Source organism: Podarcis liolepis (genome assembly GCF_965112155.1).
Source record: "Podarcis liolepis genome assembly, chromosome: 4".
NCBI classification, from domain to species: Eukaryota; Metazoa; Chordata; class Lepidosauria; order Squamata; family Lacertidae; genus Podarcis; species Podarcis liolepis.
Window position 1 is genome coordinate 102,715,279 of NC_139558.1, and position 17,492 is coordinate 102,732,770.

At 49.5% G+C, this 17,492-nt stretch overlaps 2 protein-coding genes across 2 annotated transcripts in view; both read left to right on the plus strand.

Moving 5' to 3' along the window:
* Positions 1-17,492, plus strand: part of LOC310705065 (uncharacterized protein) — a 177,096-nt gene that overhangs the window by 33,385 nt on the left and 126,219 nt on the right. The gene's annotated exons all lie outside the window — the stretch shown is intronic.
* On the plus strand, positions 2,379-17,473 carry LOC310705036 (uncharacterized protein). Its single transcript, XM_083499322.1, has 6 exons — positions 2,379-2,476; positions 3,680-4,172; positions 4,369-4,450; positions 4,734-4,816; positions 5,696-5,822; positions 14,891-17,473. Exons 2-6 carry the CDS (start codon positions 3,771-3,773, stop codon positions 17,323-17,325), a joined length of 3,129 nt encoding a protein of 1,042 aa, XP_083355448.1. The 5' UTR covers positions 2,379-2,476; positions 3,680-3,770; the 3' UTR covers positions 17,326-17,473.

A 17,492-nucleotide genomic window follows, 5' to 3' on the forward strand; every position in this document is an offset into this window, starting at 1 on the left:
CTCAGATGATTCCCCTTTCAAACAGGATACGTGAATCTAAGCCAGTAGGGTCCTCCTCTCTGGCAGACGGACAACCCCGTCCCCAAAGCCCCTCCCTCCCCCACTTCCCCATGGGGGTCTCCCACACCACCCACTACTCACCAGGATGGCTTTGGCTGTCTCCTGCTTGGAGCAGTTCTGGGTTCAGAGCCCCCTGAGCTGAGCTGCCTGGAAGTTCTGAATCACCTCCGGCAGGTACAGCTGATCTTCCTCCAGCAGCTGAAAGGCAAAAGTCAGGCTGTCAGTTCCTCACAAAGGGAGGGCTTCTCCACATCCGAGAGTGCAGAGTGGGGGCCAAGGAGGTCAGGTCTGAGTCCCAGCTCTGGTTCTCCCCAATACTCACCCCTGGGGGAGGGATGTGCAACTGCAGCACATCTGCAAAGAGAAGGACATGGGGACAGGTGACTCCGTCCCTGAGCACCTGGCAAGGCTATTCCAAGAGTTTTCTCCTGGATTCCAACTCCTACTGCAGGGGAGGAGGGACATCCCAGGCCTTGGGAGCTAGTCCTGGCCTCCTTCAACCAGAATGTGGCTCCCCAGGCCAGGGGTAGGCAAGCTAAGGCCTGGGGGCCGGATGTGGCCCAATTGGCTTCTCAATCTGGCCTGCAGATGATTCTGGAATCAGCATGTTTTTAGATGAGTAGAATGTGTCCTTTTATTTAAAATGCCTCTCTTGGTTATTTGTGGGGTATAGGAATTTGTTCATCCCCCCCCCCAAATATAGTCTGGCCCCCCACATGGTCTGAGGGACGGTGGACCGCCTCACGGCTGAAAAAGGCTGCTGCCCCCTGCCCCAGGCTAACAAGATGGTCAGTATCCGGTTCCACTCCACCCTTTTAAAATTTAAATAACAAAATGGATCCCAACTTTCAGAGCATGTAAACCACATGAGTGGAAAGACCGCTGCTCCACTCACAGAAATAGGACTTGTTATGTACTGAAGTTCTCACCCTGGGCCAGCAGGGGGATACTGTAGATAGTTATGCAAATGAAGGATCGAAAGTGACGTCCAGTGGTTGGATAGTTTTAGAAAGTTGCAACAGTTATGTTGTTCTGGAGCTCTATATAAGCAGGCTGACTGAGCTCCTCAGTTCAGTTCAGTTCTGGCATCTGAATAAAGAAGAGCTGTTTGAAGAATCGCTGTGTTGTCTGATATGTTCACCCACAACTTAACAGGACTATACTTCCTTCTCCCACCTTTAAAGTAAATGTCTACATAGTGAAACCGAATCGACCCAAGTCTGCCTTCCTCCACCAACCTGAACTTCACTCTTCAAGCCAAAAGACAACACTTCCCCGTCCCCAGGTGAAACCCCCTGGCCTGTCATAGGTAGGGCTGCCACCACACCAGTGGCTTTTACATCAGCTCGGCATGGGGACTGACTGAGCAGGCAGCGAGATGCTTTCAGCCTCGGACACTTGGCGGGTTCTGAAATGGCCGTGCAGGCCAGATTCATGACCCTGGAGGGCAGGATTCATCCCGCAGGACATAGTTTGAGGACCCCTGGTCTACACTGACTGGCAGCAGCTCCCCAGAGTTTCAGGCAGGGATTTCATCCAGCCCTTGAAGGAGATGTCAGGGGTTGACCCTGGGAAATTCTGTATGCCAAGCAGATACTCTAGGGCTCCCCATATTTCCTTGCACTTTCAACATTATGCTATTAGCAACCGTGGAGATTCCACCAGCCGCTTTTGAAAGAGAACACTCACCTGATCAATAGTAATTATTATTTCTGGAAAGGGAAATGACATACTTTTGTTGCGTGCATAAGCGTGCATAAGAACGTATTACTCATTTATGATGAGAATAGGATTTATTTCTTTTGAACTTTGCTGGGTTCCTCCTTGGCAGCCAGTGCAATGGTTTCAGCAGGGCTAGAACTCAGGACCCGCTGCCTTGAGGGACATCTAAAAGCAGTTGGGCAGAGGAAAGGTCTCCCTTGGGAGGTGGTGGACTCTCCTTCCTTGGAGGTTTCTAAGCAGAGATCGGACGGCCATCTGCCATGGATGCTTTAGCTGAGATTCCTGCATTGCTTCGGGTTGGACTAGATGACCCTGGGATCCCATCCTATCTCTCCCCTCCTGAATTCTAGGAGGAGCTTCCTTGCCTCCTGCAAAGCCCTTTTCCCTGCAAGCTCTTCCTCTGGTTTCACCCCCAAAAGGATATCTGGGCATTGGCAGCTGCCCTCCTAAATGCATAAAAAAATAATACGAATCTGAGGTTCTGCCAAGCGAGAGAGGGCTGAGCTGGAGGGACTCGGCTTGGCAAGGGTTAAAGGGAACTGAGCTGCCTTCCTAGAGAGGCCAGGAAGCGAGGGGGGGCCAGGTCCTCCAGAGCCAAGGCCCCTCCCTCCCAGTCCTTTCCTGCAAGGAGGGGGGGGTGTTGCTTTGGGGTCTCTCCTGCAAGGGCCGAATCGCAGCCCCCTCCTGGGATCTGGTGAGTCTCCTCTCCCCCCCCCCCCAGAGGGTGCAGTGGGGAGACGGGGGTTCCCAGGGCTGCAGCAGGGGAGGAGGCCGGGGGCCCCCCGGATCTGCTCATGTGGGGGGGACCCCAAGTCAGGGAGGAGAGGGTCCTGCCAGGGAGGGGCCAGGTCTGCAGCGCTCGCCTTCCTGCAGAGCAGAGGATCCCTGACTCCCACGAAATCTCCCTTCTTTAAACAAAGGAGTCGCAGCGACTTTAACTGTGTGACGTCGCTCAGCATCATTGCACAACGGAGGAAACATCTGCAAATGGTTTTCCAAAGCTGGAGAAGAAGGTGGACTAGCCCCCCCCAAAAAAAACCCCACAGGGAGGAAGGAATTTAAGGTGGGAGAGAAAGGCCAGGAATAAAGAGAGGGATCCCAGCCCAGAGTCTGGCTGCTGCATTGGGGACCAGTTTCCCAGTGTCTCCCAGGGCAGCTCCCCACGGAGGCCACTGCAGCAATCCCCTCGCACCCAGAGCATGGCATCCCAGGACCACATCCTCTCTCTCCCAAAGGGATTGTGGCTGGCAAAGCAGCCGGAAATGGGCGCTGCTACTCACTGAGCCTCCAGGGACCTTGGCATCAATGGCTGTGTGTTAAGCTGTCTAACAGAATAATAGTAATAAATTGCCCACCTGAATTTCAAGTGAGATGTATTTGGCCCCGTCCACTTGGCTCTCTGGGGTTTTCCAGATACATACCTGGCCCTAAGAGCAAAGAAAAAGGGACCCCACCCCAGGAGTCTGTCTTGAGAGGGGCAGAGAGTCCAAGTGCAAGAAAAGGAGACAGAAGCAGGGGAGTAGGGTGGGGGGAGCACCTGAGGACCCCCGGGGTGAGGACCCCCACTAGAGCCAAACATCCATTTATCACGAGATACAAATGACTCCCTTGTCATTCGGTTCTGACTTCATGCATTGACTGGAAGGCAGCAGAAACCAGGTTGATTAATCTCACAGAAATCCCTTCAGTTGCCTCCACATTCTGCATTGCTTGAAGGCTAGAGACTTATTTCTTCTCCTCTTCCTCCTCCTCTTTCTTTTCAGAAAGATATCTCATGGTCTGGGATGTGGTGCAGTCCAGCCCTGGTTCCCAGCAAGACTCATCCACACTTGCTCAGGGAACCATTTCCCCCCCTGTCCTACAGATTCTGTAACAGAACAATGTATTTGCTTTGTAGGATTTGCTGCAGCTTCTCATTTAGACGGGCAGAACTTGGCAGAAGACCAAAGGGTTCCTTCCGATCTCTCAGAGGCTTCCTGAGAGCACAAATGGATGAGCAAGACTCAGCTGGCCCTGGAACAGGAAGAGGCCATGCCAGCCAAACTGGGAGCAGTGGGGGATTCTGGGAAAACTCTGTGCAGAAGATCCTGGGTGAGGAGGACACCCTCCCCTCAGAGGTGCAGAGCCAGCAGGTGAGGCAGTTCTGCTGCCAGGAGGCCAAAGGACCCCGAGAGGTTTGCAGCCGACTCTACCACCTTGACCATCAGTGGCTGAAGCCAGAAAGGCACACGAAAGCTGAGATGCTGGACCTGGTGATCTTGGAGCAGTTCCTGGCTGTCCTTCCCCTAGAGATGGAGAGCTGGGTGAGGGACTGTGGAGCGGAGACCAGTTCCCAGGCGGTGGCCCTGGCCGAAGGTTTCCTCCTGAGTCAGGCAGAGGAGAGGAAGCAGGTGAGAGAGACTTTCCTCTGGATACTCCCAAGGGGCTCCAAACAGGACAGAGAACATCCCATAATGGTCTGCTGATGGCCCATCCTTTTTCTGGGAAAGCATCCATGGAATGAGATCTCGCACCCTTCAAGTCCTTGTCATTCTCTTTCTAGTATTTCTCCCCATTCTCTGTTTTGAATCCTTGTTTCTTTCTCAGGGAAAGGATCTCTTTGCAGAAATGGACCTGGATTCCTGTGAGGCAGAGAGGCCTCCGTTGGACACCAGAGAGAGGCCACTGGGTAAGCAGGAAGGTGGTTTTTCTCTGTTTGGTCTCATTCTGTTGGTTTTCCAACTCATTTGAGGGTTCTTTTCATCTTGTTTGGGGGGAGACAGTTGGGAACAAGGGTCCAGAAGAGGGGAGATGTATTTTTTCACAACAAACATACGAAATGGGCACAAACGTCCAAATACTCTCAGCAGGTAAGTCTTTCTCAAAGGCCCATCTGTAGTTAGAGGTGCCCTGTTTCACCTGTGAAAGAACCAGGCACTCCTGGCGTCCTTCTTACCTTTTTTCTCTTGCAGGTGACAGAATGATCCCAGCAAGACCTCCTGATCCACCTTTTCATGGGGGCAGAAGGGAAGCAGCGGCTGTGGAACCAGATCAGGTCAGGGGAAGCTGCCTTGTGGGGACAGAGGCCGAGGGATGGAGCAATCTCATGGACTGGTTAGGCACAGAGGAATGGTGGGAGGAAGCAGCCGGGGAACCAGGAAGGGAAGATGGCTCAGAGCCGAAGGAGTGGAGGTGGAGGAAGGATGAGCGGTCAGAGGGGCAAGAGGAAGAAGCCTGGGAAGAGGAGGTGTCAGAAGCTGAAGGGGTAACAGGGCTTAGTGAGCTGGGAGATTCTGTGGCAGAATGCAGTGCAGAATCGGAGGCAGAAGAGGAAGGAGGCCAGTGGGAGAGGAAGGTCGATAGGCTGAGGTGAGTCAGGAGAAGGAGGAGCCACCGGGGGCTCCCTCTCCTTCTGCCAGAAGCCACCCTCCCTGCTTGTCTCTCAGAGCCAGGAGACGGAAATAGGCTTATTTTAATTAATCACTGAATGCTAAAACTGTTTTCTAAGCAGTGGAAAAACGTGAACAAATAGTGGCCTGGGTTCACCCAACCAGCCCCATCAGATGAAAAATGGGGCCTGCCCCCCATTCCTCCCCTTCCTCCTCTCCACGCCCCCCTGAACCCCTTGAATTTGGCTCTAGGGCATTGGGAGGGAATAGCTCATGAGGAGAGGAGAAAGTGGATCCGTCCATTGAGGAAACTAGAATGTTTGGGTAGGCAGAATGACTTGGAAAACACAAGGTGGAGTACCACCTATTTGCACAAAGACAAATACCCATAATTAAAACACAGAATAAAATAAGCACCCATAATTAAAATGCAAAGCAATCCTATTGAAACAACACTGCAATTAACAGGAAGCAAACCACAGAGCATTCTGGAGCAGATCATATTTCTGCTGTCTCAGAGGAGGACATTTCCCTTTTTCTTTTAGGGTCCAGTGTGCTTTGAAGATGTCGCTGTTTATTTCACGGACGAGGAGTGGGCGTTGCTGGATCCTGACCAGAGAGCGATGCATAAGGACATTATGGAGGAGAATCGTGGGATTGTGGCCTCTCTTGGTAAGGCTCCCTGTGGGATCGTTGTATCTGCCTGGAAATTCAAAAAATACCTCTATGGACCAACCTTATATATTTTCCCAGAGCTCAACAGCGCCCCCTATAACACCTGGGAACCCAACACCCACGCAATAAAGAGTAACTTACCGTATTTTTCGCACTATAGGACGCACTTTTTCCCCTCCAAAAATGAAGGGGAAATGTGTGTGCGTCCTATGGTGCGAATGCAGGCTTTCGCTGAAGCCTGGAGAGCGAGGGGGGTCGGTGCGCACCGACCCCTCTCGCTCTCCAGGCTTCAGGAGAGCCCCACCGCCAGCCCCACAAGTGGGGGGGCAGCGGGAGAGGCGCAGCGCGCCCTTCCCGCTGTCCCCCGACTTGGTTAGAAGGCTGGCGGGGGGAGAAGCCTGCTCCTCCCCGTCGCCAGCCCCGCAAACTCGGGGGACAGCGGCAGGGGCGCAGCGCGCCTTTGCCGCTGTCCCCCGGCTTGGCTAGAAGGCTGGCGGGGGGAGAAGCCTGCTCCTCCCCGTCGCCAGCCCCGCAAACTCGGGGGACAGCGGCAGGGGCGCAGCGCGCCTTTGCCGCTGTCCCCCGGCTTGGCTAGAAGGCTGGCGGGGGGAGAAGCCTGCTCCTCCCCGTCGCCAGCCCCGCAAACTCGGGGGACAGCGGCAGGGGCGCAGCGCGCCTTTGCCGCTGTCCCCCGACTTGGATAGAAGGCTGGCGGGGGGAGAAGCCTGCTCCTCCCCGTCGCCAGCCCCGCAAACTCGGGGGACAGCGGCAGGGGCGCAGCGCGCCTTTGCCGCTGTCCCCCGACTTGGCTAGAAGGCTGGCGGGGGGAGAAGCCTGCTCCTCCCCGTCGCCAGCCCCGCAAACTCGGGGGACAGCGGCAGGGGCGCAGCGCGCCTTTGCCGCTGTCCCCCGACTTGGTTAGAAGGCCAGCCAGGAGAAGCCGTGCAGCCCTTTTAAAAAGCGCGCGGCTTCTGCTGGTTTTGCGGGAGGTGGGGGAATCCCCCCGCCTCCCAGGAAAGCCAGGAAAGCCCTGTGCAGCCCCTCCGCCAAGGAGAGGCTGCACGGGGCTATGGATTCTTTAGCCCCACGCAGCCTCTCCCGAGAGGGAGAGGCTGCACGGGGCTAGGGGAAGCCAAAACAGCGAGCGGGACCCATCCCGCTCGCTGCCTTGGCTTCCTCCATAGCTGCGCGCAACCCCTCTGCCAAGGAGAGGCTGCACGGGGCTATGGATTCTTTAGCCCCACGCAGCCTCTCCTGGGAGGGAGAGGCTGCACGGGGCTAGGGGAAGCCAAAACAGCGAGCGGGACCCATCCCGCTCGCTGCCTTGGCTTCCTCCATAGCTGCGCGCAACCCCTCTGCCAAGGAGAGGCTGCACGGGGCTATGGATTCTTTAGCCCCACGCAGCCTCTCCTGGGAGGGAGAGGCTGCACGGGGCTAGGGGAAGCCAAAACAGCGAGCGGGACCCATCCCGCTCGCTGCCTTGGCTTCCTCCATAGCTGCGCGCAACCCCTCTGCCAAGGAGAGGCTGCACGGGGCTATGGATTCTTTAGCCCCACGCAGCCTCTCCTGGGAGGGAGAGGCTGCACGGGGCTAGGGGAAGCCAAAACAGCGAGCGGGACCCATCCCGCTCGCTGCCTTGGCTTGATCCATAGCTGCACGCAACCCCTCCGGCAGGGAGAGGTTGTGTGCAGCCTGTACGCTGCTCTTTGGGGCTGCGGGGGGAAAAAAGATTTTTTTTCTTGAATTCCCCCCCTAAAAACTGGGTGCGCCCTATGGTCCGGTGTGCCCTATGGTGCGAAAAATACGGTAGTTTTTTCTTTGAACAATCTTCCTCAAATTATTCCTTTTTCTACCACGATTGGGCTGGTCTAAACTGCCCAGGCCATCTTAAATGTCAGCTTCAGAATTGTTAGGAAAGATAAGTAGCTTCAGGTTTTCTGTTTTTGTTTTTGCTCCTGTCAGTCTTGGGTTGACCAAAGAGACGACTGACATTGGAGATGGAGGGGATGCCATGACTGGGCCAAACAAAATTCATCCCAGAGAAGAAGAGCTAGACTTATTGAATTTCAGGTAGAAGTAGCAGTGGTGATGATGATGATGATGATAATAATAATAATAATAATAATAACAATAATTTATTTATACCCCGCCCATCTGGCTGAGTTTCCCCAGCCACTCTGGACGGCTTCCATAGAAACCAAAAATACACTAAAATATCACACATTAAAAACTTCCCTGAACAGGGCTGCCTTAAGATGTCTTAAGCTAGGGGTGGAGTCTCTTAGCCTCTCCCAAGATGGCGCCGATAATCCCCGTAGCCGAGGAACCACGTGGTTTACTCCATGTAACCTAGGCAACCAGGAGAGGGAATTCCCTCAATAACCGAAGAACACCCGTACGCGCCGCTTAATAAAAATTAAACCAGTTTACAAGAAAGGGGGACAGTCCCGCAGCCCGTTAAACAATTAACGCAATCGTTCCACAGGGCGGGCGCCACTACCAAGAAGGCCCTCTGTTTGGTTCCCTGTAGCCTCACTTCTCGCAATGAGGGAACCGCCAGAAGTCCCTCGGCGCTGGATCTCAGTGTCCGGGCTGAACGATGGGGGTGGAGACGCTCCTTCAGGTATACTGGACCGAGGCTGTTTAGGGCTTTAAAGTTCAGCACCAACACTTTGAATCGTGCTCGGAAACGTACTGGGAGCCAATGCAGATCTCTCAGAACTGGTGTTATGTGGTCCTGGCGGCCACTCCCAGTCACCAGTCTAGCTGCCGTATTCTGGATTAATTGCAGTTTCCGGGTCACCTTCAAAGGTAGCCCCACGTAGAGCGTGTTGCACTAGTCCAAGCGTGAGATAACTAGAGCATGCACCACTCTGGTGAGACAGTTCGCGGGCAGGTAGGGTCTTAGCCTGCGTACCAGGTGGAGCTGGTAGACAGCTGCAAAGGGCTTTCCCCCCACGGCCAGCCTCTGAGCATCTTGGACACAGAGTTAACCTGCACCTCCATGGACAGCTGTGAGTCCAAAATGACTCCCAGGCTGCGCACCTGGTCCTTCAGGGGCACAGTTACCCCATTCAAGACCAGGGAATCCCCCACACCAACCCGCTCCCTGTCCCCCAAAAACAGTACTTCTGTCTTGTCAGGATTCAACCTCAATCTGTTAGCCGCCATCCATTCTCCAACCGCCTCTAGACACTCACACAGAAATTTCACCGCCTTCACTGGTTCCGATTTGAAAGAGAGGTAGAGCTAGGTATCATCTGCATACTGATGAACACCCAGCCCAAACCCCCTGATGATCTTTCCCAGCGGCTTCATATAGATATTAAAAAGCATGGGGGAGAGGACGGAACCCTGAGGCACCCCACAAGTGAGAGCCCAGGAGTCTGAACACTCATCCCCCCCCACCACTTTTTGGACACGGCCCAGGAGGAAGGAGCGGAACCACTGTATGACAGTGCCCCCATCTCCCAGCCTCTCAAGACGGTCCAGAAGGATGTTATGGTTGATGGTGTCAAAGGCCGCTGAGAGATCCAGCAGAACTAGGAAACAGCTCTCATCTTTGTCCCTAGCCCACCGGAGATCATCAACCAGTGCGACCAAGGCAGTTTCAGTCCCATGATGAGGCCTGAATCCCGATTAGAAGGGATCCAAATGGTCCGCTTCCTCCAGGCATGCTTGGAGTTGTTCAGCAACCACTCACTCAATCACCTTGCCCAAGAATGGTAGATTTGAGACTGGGCGATAGTTGGCCAAATTGGCCGGGTCTAAAGATGTTTTTTTAAGAAGCGGTTTAAGGACCGCCTCTTTCAGCGGGTCTGGGAAGGCTCCCTCACAGAGGGAAGCATTCACCACCCCGCAGAGCCCATCGCTCAGCCCTTCCCGGCTAGCTTTTATAAGCCAAGATGGGAAAAGATCAAGGAGACAGGTGGTCGGTTTCACCTGTCCAAGCAGCCTGTCCACATCCTCGGAGGTAACAGATTGGAATTGATCCCATGTAACAGGACCAGACAGAACTCTAGCACTCTCCCGCCCTGGCCCTGCTCCCACGGTGGAGTCTACCTCCTTTTGAATCTGAGCGACTTTATCTGCAAAAAACTTTGCAAAAGCATTGCAGGAGATCTTGGGGTCCCTATCAGGCCCCAGTGGTGCAGGTGGTTCTGATAGATTCCGAACCACCTGAAAAAGTCTCCTGCTGTTTTCTGCAGATGCAATGGAGGCGGCGAAGAAGACCCTCTTCACCGTCGCCATTGCCACTTGGTAGGCTCGGCGTTGACCTCTAGCCCGTGTCCGGTCTGATTCAGAATGAGTTTTCCGCCATCGGCGATCTAGCCGTCTCATCGATTGTTTCATCACCCTCAGCTCCAGGGGAAACCACGGGCCTGTCTGGGCTCCATGCAATCGGAGAGAGCGCTTCGGAGCCAGACAGTCCATAGCCCTGGTTGACCACAAACTTGACATGAGCCAACAGTGTGACGTGGCAGCTAAAAAAGCCAATGCAATTCTGGGCTGCATCAATAGGAGTATAGCATCTAGATCAAGGGAAGTAATAGTGCCACTGTATTCTGCTCCTCACCTTGAGTACTGTGTCCAGTTCTGGGCACCACAGTTCAAGAAGGACACTGACAAACTGGAACGTGTCCAGAGGAGGGCAACCAAAATTGTCAAAGGCCTGGAAACGATGCCTTATGAGGAACGGCTAAGGGAGCTGGGCTTGTTTAGCCTAGAGAAGAGGAGGTTAAGGGGTGATATGATAGCCATGTTCAAATATATAAAAGGATGTCACATAGAGGAGGGAGAAAGGTTGTTTTCTGCTGCTCCAGAGAAGCAGACACGGAGCAATGGATCCAAACTAGAAGAAAGAAGATTCCACCTAAACATTAGGAAGAACTTCCTGACAGTAAGAGCTGTTCGACGGTGGAATTTGCTGCCAAGGAGTGTGGTGGCGTCTCCTTCTTTGGAGGTCTTTAAGCAGAGGCTTGACAACCATATGTCAGGAGTGCTCTGATGGTGTTTCCTGCTTGGCAGGGGGTTGGACTCGATGGCCCTTGTGGTCTCTTCCAATTCTATGATTCTATGATTCTAACTCCGCATTCCAGCGTGCCACCAGGGAATCAGCTGAAAGGCCTTCAACATGGGATAAAACATCCCCTACCACTCTCTGGAAGCCAATTGGATCCATTCAGTGGTGGGGGCAGACCATCCGAATCAGTCCCACCTCCCTGTAGAGGGGAAGGGTTGCGGAGAAGTCCAGTTGCACCAGGAAGTGATCTGACCATGGCACTTCTTTTGTTTCGCTTTTAGTTAATGTCAGATCACCAACACCCGTAGAGGTAAACACCAAGTCTAAGGCATGTCCGCGGCTATGAGTTGGGCCAAACTTATTCAGGGACAGCCCCATGGAGGCCACGCTTTCCACAAAATCCCGAGCGGCCCCTTGTAAGGTCGTGTCGGCATGTATGTTAAAATCCCCCAGGACAACCAAGCTAGGTGTCTCCAGGAGCATATCCGCCACAACCTGAAGCAGCTCGGGCAGGGAATCCCTGGTGCAGCGGGGAGGTTGGTACACCAGTAGGAATCCTGTACTGCCCCTATTGCCCAACTTCCAGAACATGCACTCAGAAAACTGGGTCTTCCCAATAGGACGCCTGGTGCAGACTAATGACTTCCTAAAAATCACTGCAACCCCCCCTCCCCGCCCACGTGACCTGGGTTGCTGTGCGTAAGAGAACCCTGGTGGGCAAGCAGCGGCAAGGACAGGCCCATCTGCTTCATCCAACCAGGTCTCTGTCACACATGCCAGGTCAAATCCGCCATCCACAATCAGGTCATGGATGGCAGAGGTTTTATTCATCATTGACCTGGCATTGCACAGCAACACATTCAGGTCATGTGGGTATCCCTTGCTGATTACTGTATCCTTCCGGTCAGGACCAGACCTGGAGGCAGGGATAGTCCTCAGACAACGACTAAACCTGCCTCCTTGGTAATGACATGGTCTGGTCTTAGCATAACTCCTCCTCCTGCCCGTGATCACTGAGATTGGGTGTCCCAATACATCCCCCCCCCCCGTGGAACCTGCCCCACCCAATCTATTGGCTGAGGCCCATTCCCAGGCAGCCATGACCCTACCCCTTAAAAAGCAAAATACAAACTATATAATAACTTAACAGAATAATAATAATAACAAAAAAAACCAAAGCAAGAAACAATAGCGCTCAAATTAAACTACTCCCCACCCTGACTAAATGCTTATCCCACCCCAAGCAAAAATAAAATAATGAAATAATATAATATTATAAAAAACAACCACCATTTAAAGTGCTGCAAATTAAAAGCGCTTAAAACATTTAAAACCATTTTGTCCCTTGCTGCAGGTAGCTGCTCAGGCCTCTAAACTGTAGTGGTAGTGCAGGCCCCGCCCCCTAGGCCAGATGGTGTTGGCAGGAGAGGGAGCGGTCCTCCCAACACTCACACAAGCAGCAACAGCAGCAGTCATGATGATGATACAGTGGTACCTCGGTTTACAAACTTAATCTTTTCCAGAAGAGGACGGTTCTTAAATCAAGGTACCACTTTAGTAATAATAATAATTTTTATTTCTACCCTGCCTATCCGGCTGGGTTGCCCCAGCCACTCTGGGCGGCTTCCAACACACATATAATCATGAAACATAATCTGATCCCATATATAAAGAACATTAACTTTAAAATGAACAACTTCTACTAGTGGCCAAAATTGTGGAAACCTATTTTGAAAGGTGTATTTCTGAGGTTTGGTGGCTCATAACACCACTTTTGTGGGGAGTAATACCATAAAATTATATAGCAATGGAAAAATAATTTAATGAAGAAAGTAATGCAATGACTTTTATGATGGAGTATTTATTGGAACAGCAGTCATAAAGAAAAAACGTGAAACCTTTGGTAACCATTGGTAACCTTTAGCTTTAATTACGGCCTTACAACGCCTTCCCATGAAGTGAACCAAGTTTTTAGTTCCGCAGCTGTAATAATGTGAATAATATAGAGTTTGACAAATGGAAGGCATTATGGAACAAAGGTATGAGATTCTCGGCATGCACAACACTCAGGGAAAATATGTATAAAATGATGTACAGGTGGTACGTAACGCCCGTAAAATTGGAAAATATATATAAAACTGGTGATAAATTATGTTGGAAGTGTAAGATCAAGGAGGGTGATTTTTATCATATGTGGTGGTTGTGTGAGCCTATCAAAAAATTCTGGGAATCTATTTATAATGAACTAAAAAAAATCTTTAAATATACCTTTATAAAAAACCCCGAAGCCTTTTTGCTGGGGATAATTGGAGAGGAAATCAAAAAGGAAGATCAAACACTCTTTCAGTACGCGACAGTGGCTGCTAGAACTCTAATAGCGCAGAATTGGAAGACATCAAAAATCCCAACTATAAACGAGTGGCAATCCAAACTATTTGATTACTTAGAATTGGCAAAAATGAGACAGAAAATAAGAAATCAAAGTTTAACAAAGAATGGAATAAATTTATGACATACATGGAAACAGAGGTAAAAAATCTAAAAATTACAGTAGGTATGACGTAACACCTGTGATATAAAGAGTTTTTTAAGGAAAAGAAACTGCAGATAAAAAATCATATAATAAATTCTGAAACCGAGATGAAGGGAAGTCAATTAGTGTTTGTTATTTAGTAAATGTAACCTAATTTGTTGGTATCTTATGTTAGGACATGTTTTTTCTTTTGTTTTCTTTATTATTATTCTTTTTTTTATGTATTTCTTTTTTGTCTGTATGTGTGATGTGTTTTTTTCGTTTGTTTTAATGTTTGATGTAGCAAAACAAATAAAAATCAATTTAAAAAACAACAACGTGAAACCTTTGGTAACCATTGGTAACCTTTAGCTTTAATTACGGCCTTACAACGCCTTCACTTGAAGTGAACCAAGTTTTTAGTTCTGCAGCTGTAATAATGGGAAACCAAGACTGAATTATTGCCTCTGTTAATAGAGCTTTATTGCTGGGTTGCTTCTGTATAACAAGTTTCTTTAGTCGGCTCCATAGATTTCTGATTGCGTTGAAGTGTGGGCTATTCCCAGGCCATTCCAGCAGTGAAATATCATTATCTTGAAAGCACCTTTTGCACACAGCACCTTTTGCTGCCATACAACCCCAGATCATCACACTGTCTGGGTGTTTCATGGTCAGTGTAACGCAAGTAGGATGTAAATGTTATCTGATTCTTCTCCTCGCGTATTTCATGCCATCACTACCAAGCAAGGAGATTTGGGTTTCATCGCTCCAAATAACACTGTCCCATTGTTCCACTGTCCAGTTAACATGGGTTTCATCTTTTCAACCTTTGTTGGAGAGATAACAATGGTTTTTTCCTTAGAATTCTAACATTTAGACCAGACTTGCACTCAACTTCCCATTACATTGCACCATATCGTTTTGTATACACCCAGATGATTTTCTTCTGTCATGTAGGCACAGTCTCTCCATTTTTCAATTGCCAGCTTTGGTTTAGTTTTTCCCAATTTTTCATCTAATTTATTCATAACTGTAGCCTTGTTCACTTAATAGTACAATTTTACATCACTTTCTGGGTGACCAGTCAACTCTTTGAGCCATTTCTTTAATTTGATTATGTTTTTCAACCTCACTAAATTACCAACTTGATAGCAATCACATAAGACACTGACAAAAGTCAACCTAAGCAAGTTGTGTTTCTTTTTTCTGGTTATTTGGCTTTAAGGTTTGATAGAATATGAACAAACTTTGATTGCATTGTTGATTGCATTCTTGATCAAATTATCTTTCCATTGATATATAAATTTATAATATTACTCCAAAAGAAGAACTACACTTTTTTCCAAAAGTCTTCCACAATTTTGACCACTACTTTATATCAAACAAAGCAACATTCAACAACTCATCAGAATCTCATAATACATATGTTGGTTAATGACAAACAACACATGTAATGAACACACACCCAACTCCCTTCAGATCTTCTCCATTTGTTCCTGAGGCTCTAATCCCTTTTTGTCTCCAATGCAGATTGTGATGATTCAGAAATCGAGAACGAAGGTGACCACGACAAAATCCCCAGAGAGGAGAAGCCACAAAAAAATTTGGAGTGTGGAGAAAGCTGTACTCAGAGCTCCCATTCCACTTCCCATCAACAAAATACCATTGGAAAGAAAGTCTATCAGTGCATGGAATGTGGAAAGAGCTTCAGGAAGAGCTCCTCTCTCACTTACCATCAAAAAATTCATACAGGGGAGACACCCTATCAGTGTGTGGAATGTGGAAAGAGCTTCACTCATAGCTCCTATCTCACTTCCCATCAAAGAATTCATACAGGGGAGAAACCCTATCAGTGTGTGGAATGTGGAAAGCGCTTCACTGATAGCTCCTCTCTCACTTCCCATCACAGAATTCATACAGGGGAGAAACCATATCAGTGCATGGAATGTGGAAAGAGCTTCAGTCACAGATCCAATCTCACTTCCCATCAAAGAATTCATACAGGGGAGAAACCCTATCAGTGTGTGGAATGTGGAAAGAGCTTCAGGCAGAGAGTCAGTCTCACTTCCCATCAAAGAATTCATACAGGGGAGAAACCCTATCAGTGTGTGAAATGTGGTAAGAGCTTCACAGATACTTCCTCTCTCATTTCCCATCACAGAATTCATACAGGGGAGAAACCCTATCAGTGTGTGGAATGTGGAAAGAGCTTCAGAAAAAGCTCCTATCTCACTTCCCATCACAGAATTCATACAGGGGAGACACCCTATCAGTGTGTGGAATGTGGTAAGAGCTTCAGGAAAAGCTCCTCTCTCACTTCCCATCACACAATTCATACAGGGGAGAAACCCTATCAGTGTGTGGAATGTGGTAAGAGCTTCAGGAAAAGCTCCTCTCTCACTTCCCATCACAGAATTCATACAGGGGAGCAATCGTATCAGTGCATGGAATGTGGAAAGAGCTTCAGTCATGGCTCCCATCTCACTTCCCATCAAAGAATTCATACAGGGGAGAAACCCTATCAGTGTGTGGAATGTGGAAAGAGCTTCACTCATAGCTCTTCTCTCACTTCTCATCACAAAATTCATACAGGGGAGAAACCCTATCAGTGTGTGGAATGTGGAAAGAGCTTCAGGAAGAGCTCCTCTCTCACTTCCCATCACAGAATTCATACAGGGGAGAAACCCTATCAGTGTGTGGAATGTGGAAAGAGCTTCAGGATGAGCTCCTCTCTCACTTTCCATCACAGAATTCATACAGGGGAGAAACCCTATCAGTGTGTGGAATGTGGAAAGAGCTTCAGGAAGAGTGCCCATCTCACTTCCCATCAAAGAATTCATACAGGGGAGAAACCCTATCAGTGTGTGGAATGTGGAAAGAGCTTCAGGAAGAGCTCCTCTCTCACTTCCCACCAAAGAATTCATACAGGGGAGAAACCCTATCAGTGTGTGGAATGTGGAAAGAGCTTCCGTCAGAGCTCCGCTCTCGCTTCCCATCAAAAAATTCATACAGGGGAGAAACCCTATCAGTGTGTGGAATGTGGAAAGAGCTTCAGGAAGAGTGCCCATCTCACTTTCCATCACAGAATTCATAAAGGGGAGAAGCCCTATCAGTGTGTGGAATGTGGAAAGAGCTTCACTCATAGCTCCTATCTCACTTCCCATCAAAGAATTCATACAGGGGAGAAACCCTATCAGTGTGTGGAATGTGGAAAGAGCTTCACTGATAGCTCCTCTCTCACTTCCCATCACAGAATTCATACAGGGGAGAAACCATATCAGTGTGTGGAATGTGGAAAGAGCTTCACTGATAGCTCCTCTCTCACTTCCCATCACAGAATTCATACAGGGGAGAAACCCTATCAGTGTGTGGAATGTGGAAAGAGCTTCAGGCAGAGAGTCAGTCTCACTTCCCATCAAAGAATTCATACAGGGGAGAAACCCTATCAGTGCATGGAATGTGGAAAGAGCTTCACTGATAGCTCCTCTCTCACTTACCATCACAGAATTCATACAGGGGAAAAACCCTATCAGTGTGTGGAATGTGGAAAGAGCTTCCGTCAGAGCTCCGATCTCACTTACCATCACAGAATTCATACAGGGGAGAAGCCCTATCAGTGTGTGGAATGTGGAAAGAGCTTCAATAGGAGCTCCAATTTCACTTCCCATCAAAGAATTCATACAGGGGAGAAACCCTATCAGTGTGTGGAATGTGGAAAGAGCTTCCGTCAGAGCTCCGCTCTCACTTCCCATCACAGAATTCATACAGGGGAGAAACCCTATCAGTGTGTGGAATGTGGAAAGAGCTTCACTCATAACTCCCATCTCACTTCCCATCAAAGAACTCATACAGGGGAGAAACCCTATCAGTGTGTGGAATGTGGAAAGAGCTTCACTGTTAGCTCTAAACTCACTTCCCATCAAAGAATCCATACGAAGGTCAGAAAAACCAGTATACAGCTTTAGGAGCCAGGCAAATCCACACCTTTTTAACCAGGCCCTTTTCTTATTGACATCTAATACTATTTTAACATGTGATGTTTTGTTTTATTATGTTGTGTTTTTATGTTCTAAACATTCTGAGACGTGTGGGTGTAGGGAATACGGCCAACTCTTAAATGCCAAGGGGTTTT

Coding starts and splice junctions, on each gene's coding strand:
- LOC310705036 (XM_083499322.1), top strand. CDS start 3,771: ATGGATGAGCAAGACTCAGCTGGCCCTGGAACAGGAAGAGGCCATGCC. Junction 4,173..4,368: donor AGGCAGAGGAGAGGAAGCAG/GTGAGAGAGACT, acceptor TTTCTTTCTCAG/GGAAAGGATCTCTTTGCAGA. Junction 5,823..14,890: donor TGGGATTGTGGCCTCTCTTG/GTAAGGCTCCCT, acceptor TCTCCAATGCAG/ATTGTGATGATTCAGAAATC.